This window comes from Terrapene carolina, unplaced genomic scaffold, assembly GCF_002925995.2.
Source record: "Terrapene carolina triunguis isolate 2854851 unplaced genomic scaffold, T_m_triunguis-2.0 Scaffold25158, whole genome shotgun sequence".
Lineage (NCBI taxonomy): Eukaryota > Metazoa > Chordata > Testudines > Emydidae > Terrapene > Terrapene triunguis.
In genome coordinates this window covers 617-4,343 of record NW_020689509.1, presented here as the reverse complement: position 1 = coordinate 4,343, position 3,727 = coordinate 617, and the positions used below count along the sequence as shown (strand labels likewise).

The 3,727-nt window shown below is 69.0% G+C and overlaps 1 protein-coding gene across 1 annotated transcript; it reads left to right on the top strand.

Moving 5' to 3' along the window:
- The first annotated feature begins 6 nt into the window (after positions 1–6).
- Positions 7–1,494, top strand: LOC113408844 (HAUS augmin-like complex subunit 7). The gene is made up of 3 exons (XM_026662266.2): positions 7–208; positions 549–651; positions 1,424–1,494. The coding sequence occupies exons 1-3, from the start codon at positions 80–82 to the stop codon at positions 1,492–1,494; spliced, it is 303 nt and encodes a 100-aa protein (XP_026518051.1). The 5' UTR covers positions 7–79.
- Positions 1,495–3,727: the final 2,233 nt, after the last annotated feature.

The window sequence follows — 3,727 nt, the reverse complement described above, 5'->3', positions numbered from 1 at the left end:
GCGGGGGGGCGCGGAGCCCCTGGCTCCCGGCACGGCCCTGCAGAGCCTGGCGCTGGCGGCCTGTGACTCGCACCAGCTGATGGCGGCCTTCAGGCAGGTGTACGAGACGGAGCTGCGGGAACACTGCGGCCGTGGCCCCGCCCCACGGCTCAGCCCCTGTGGGCCCCTGGCCCAGCACCTGCACCAGGCGCTCACCCTCTGCACCCAGGTACAGAGGGGGTGGGGATGCTCTAGCCACGCCCCTAGGGGAGGGGCCCTTTGCCTCAGCAATATGGGGAGGGGCGGAGCTACTGGAGAAGGGGCGTGGTCTCTATGGGTCCCCTCCATGTGGGTGTGGGCCCTTAATGACAGCCCCCTAGAAGCTTCTTCTTCCAAGGGGTGGGGTCTCTCAGAGACTCCAGCTCCAGGGCAGGGACCCAAGCTCCCTGGTGGGGGTGGGGCCCTGCGGGGGCAGGGTGGGGGGCTGCGAAGTCCCTGGGGTGGAACGGGAGGGTCCATGGGGCGGGGCCCCTGAGGGCCAGGTTCTCACCCCCCCGGGCCTCCCCCAGGAGCTGCAGGCGCTGGCCCAGCTGAGCGACACCTCGGAGCAGGCGGTGCAGACGGCAGAGCGGAGACGCGGCGAGGCAGGGAGCAGCCCCCCAGCAATGCTGCGTAAGTACCCTCAGAGCAGCAAGAGAACCCAGGCGTCCGGGCTCCCAGCCCCCTCTGCTCTGACCCACCAGCCCCCACTTCCCTCCCAGAGCAGGGAGAGAACCCAGGCGTCCGGGCTCCCAGTCCCCCCTGCTCTGACCCACCAGCCCCCACTTCCCTCCCAGAGCAGGGAGAGAACCCAGGTGTCCGGGCTCCCAGCCCCCTCTGCTCTGACCCACCAGCCCCCACTCCCCTCCCAGAGCAGGGAGAGAACCCAGGCGTCCGGGCTCCCAGTCCCCCCTGCTCTGACCCACCAGCCCCCACTTCCCTCCCAGAGCAGGGAGAGAACCCAGGTGTCCGGGCTCCCAGCCCCCTCTGCTCTGACCCACCAGCCCCCACTCCCCTCCCAGAGCAGGGAGAGAACCCAGGCGTCCGGGCTCCCAGTCCCCCCTGCTCTGACCCACCAGCCCCCACTTCCCTCCCAGAGCAGGGAGAGAACCCAGGCGTCCGGGCTCCCAGTCCCCCCTGCTCTGACCCACCAGCCCCCACTTCCCTCCCAGAGCAGGGAGAGAACCCAGGCGTCCGGGCTCCCAGTCCCCCCTGCTCTGACCCACCAGCCCCCACTTCCCTCCCAGAGCAGGGAGAGAACCCAGGTGTCCGGGCTCCCAGCCCCCTCTGCTCTGACCCACCAGCCCCCACTCCCCTCCCAGAGCAGGGAGAGAACCCAGGCGTCCGGCGTGGCTTGGGGGGCTGGGGGCAGCTGCTGAACTGACGTGAATTGTTTCTGTTTCAGCCGTGAAGATGGAGGAGCTGCGCCGGCGCTACCAGGCCCGCCTGGCCGCTGCTGGGGGGCTGCCGGGGTGACCCCAGGACCGGGCCGGGGGAGGGGAGAAGGGTGGGGGGCTCCAGGGCCCCCATCTCACAAGGGAGCTGCTGTCCCACTGTTCCTGGGATAATAAAAGAGTAATTAATTATTAACTAGTGCTAATTATCCGAGATCGCCCCCCCACACACACATGCAGACCCTCCCCTCCCCCCCAACTGAGATTGGGCCCCTCCCCCTGTGGACCCCCCCGCGGACCCACAGGGTGAGATGCCCCTGCCCCCAAAGAGCTCACGATCTGACAGACAGAGGCAGGATCATTGTTCCCCTTTCCCAGCCAGGGAAACTGAGGCAGGGCCCAGGGAGGGAACCCAGGTGTCCTGCAGCTCTGCTCCTGCTCCCCACCCCCTCATGATCCCTGCATGTCTGCATCTGACCAGCAGGGGGAGCCAGAGACCACAGCTCCCTCCTGCCCCCCTTAGGCAGGGCCCCCTCAGGTCCCAGCCCCAGTGCGGACACTAGGGGGCGCTGAGCTGCAGGGAGCCTGCGTAAGCAGCCGGACTCCTGGGTTCTGCCCCGGCTCTGGGAGGGGAGGGGGCTGGTGGTTGGGGGGGGTGCTGGGAGCCAGGACGCCTGGGTTCTATTTCTGGCACGGGGAGGGAGCAGGGCGCTGGCGGGGGCTAGAATCTGCCCTATAAGGAAGCGGCTCCAGGCCTGGGGCCGTGTTTACAGGGAGCCACCATGACTCAGCTCTGGGCCGAATTCCTCTGCCATGGGAGGGAAAGTGAGGGGGGCTGGGCTGTGCAGGATCACGGAGCCAGAACCCCATGCTGGGAAACTGAGGCACAGGGACCCCTCCAGCCCTGACCCACCCGCTCCCACTCCCCACCCAGAGGCCCCTGGAAAGAGAACCCAGGAGTCCTGGCTCCCCCCCTTCCCCCGCTCCCAGGCTCGGCTCTCAGCAGCGAAGGGTTAGTGCCCCCGGCAGAGGTGGGAGCCGCGTTCACCCCCCTGGGCAGGGCGGGCGAGGTTTCCTGGGAGGAACCCAAACCACACGAGGGGCCGGGGTCCGTCCCCACCCTGCTGGGTTTCTCACTTCCCCAATGAGCGGGCGTCGGCTTCACAGCTTCTGCCTCCCCACAGCGGGGCCGAGTGTGAGAGCACAGGCTCTGGAGAGAACCCAGGAGTCCTGGGGCTCCCCACCCCCCTGCTCTAACCACCAGCCCCCCTCCCCTCCCAGAGCCGGGGGAGAACCCAGGCGTCCGGGCTCTGGCCTGTTAACGCCAGTTCCCCGCCCCAGCTGATGTTTCTCAATGATCCTTCCACCTCCTCTGGGCCCAGGATTCCTGAGGGGCTGAGGTCATGGGGCTGGATGGAGGGAACGTTGGGGGGTTGGGAGGGCCGCTCCCCCCCTTAGCTCTCTGTGACCATGTCTGGCAGGGAGCCAGCGCTGGGACAGAGCCTCGGCCCCGGGTTGGGGCCAGGGCCCCATTCTGCGAGCCAGCCGGTCCCCGCTGTGGGGATGGATCGGGGCCGGCGCCCCCTAGAGGGGACAGGCCCCAGGCCCCATTCCCCGCCCCCCTGAGCCAGCCGGTCCCCGCTGTGGGGATGGATCGGGGCCGGCGACCCCTAGAGGGGACAGGCCCCAGGCCCCATTCCCCGCCCCCCTGAGCCAGCCGGTCCCCGCTGTGGGGATGGATCGGGGCCAGCGCCCCCTAGAGGGGACAGGCCCCATTCCCGCCCCCCGAGCCAGCCAGTCCCCGCTGTGGGGCTGGGTTGGGGTCGGTGCCGCCTGGCTGGGGCTCGAGTCAGGATGTGAAGGTGTTGGCCGTGGGGCCCTGTGTCCTGCCGCCCCCTGCTGGCGTGGCCGGGCCCTGCCGTCTGTCAGAGCGTGGCCGGGTCTGGACGTAGGCGTGACCCTGACGGTTCATTTCTGTGTCTCGGTTTGGTGAGCGGGGGGGAGTCGCTGTGTTTGAGGGGGGGCCCTGAGCTTGGGGAGGTCAGGGTTAGTGCACTTGTGAGCCCCCCCCGCACTGAGACACCAGCCCCCAAACTTGCCCTGCACAGCGGGTCCCCGTGTCACATGAGCTGGGGAACACGTGTGCACAGGAACCAGAGCTGTTTGCACCACACCGCAACGAACACGCGTGTGCTACACACACACACGGCATCTCCCATCCCCTCCCTCCACCAGGGGGCGCTGACACCCCCACCCCGCCTCGCCCCCTGGTTACGCACACGGTCACACGCCGGCCTCCTGACCCCCCGACCTCC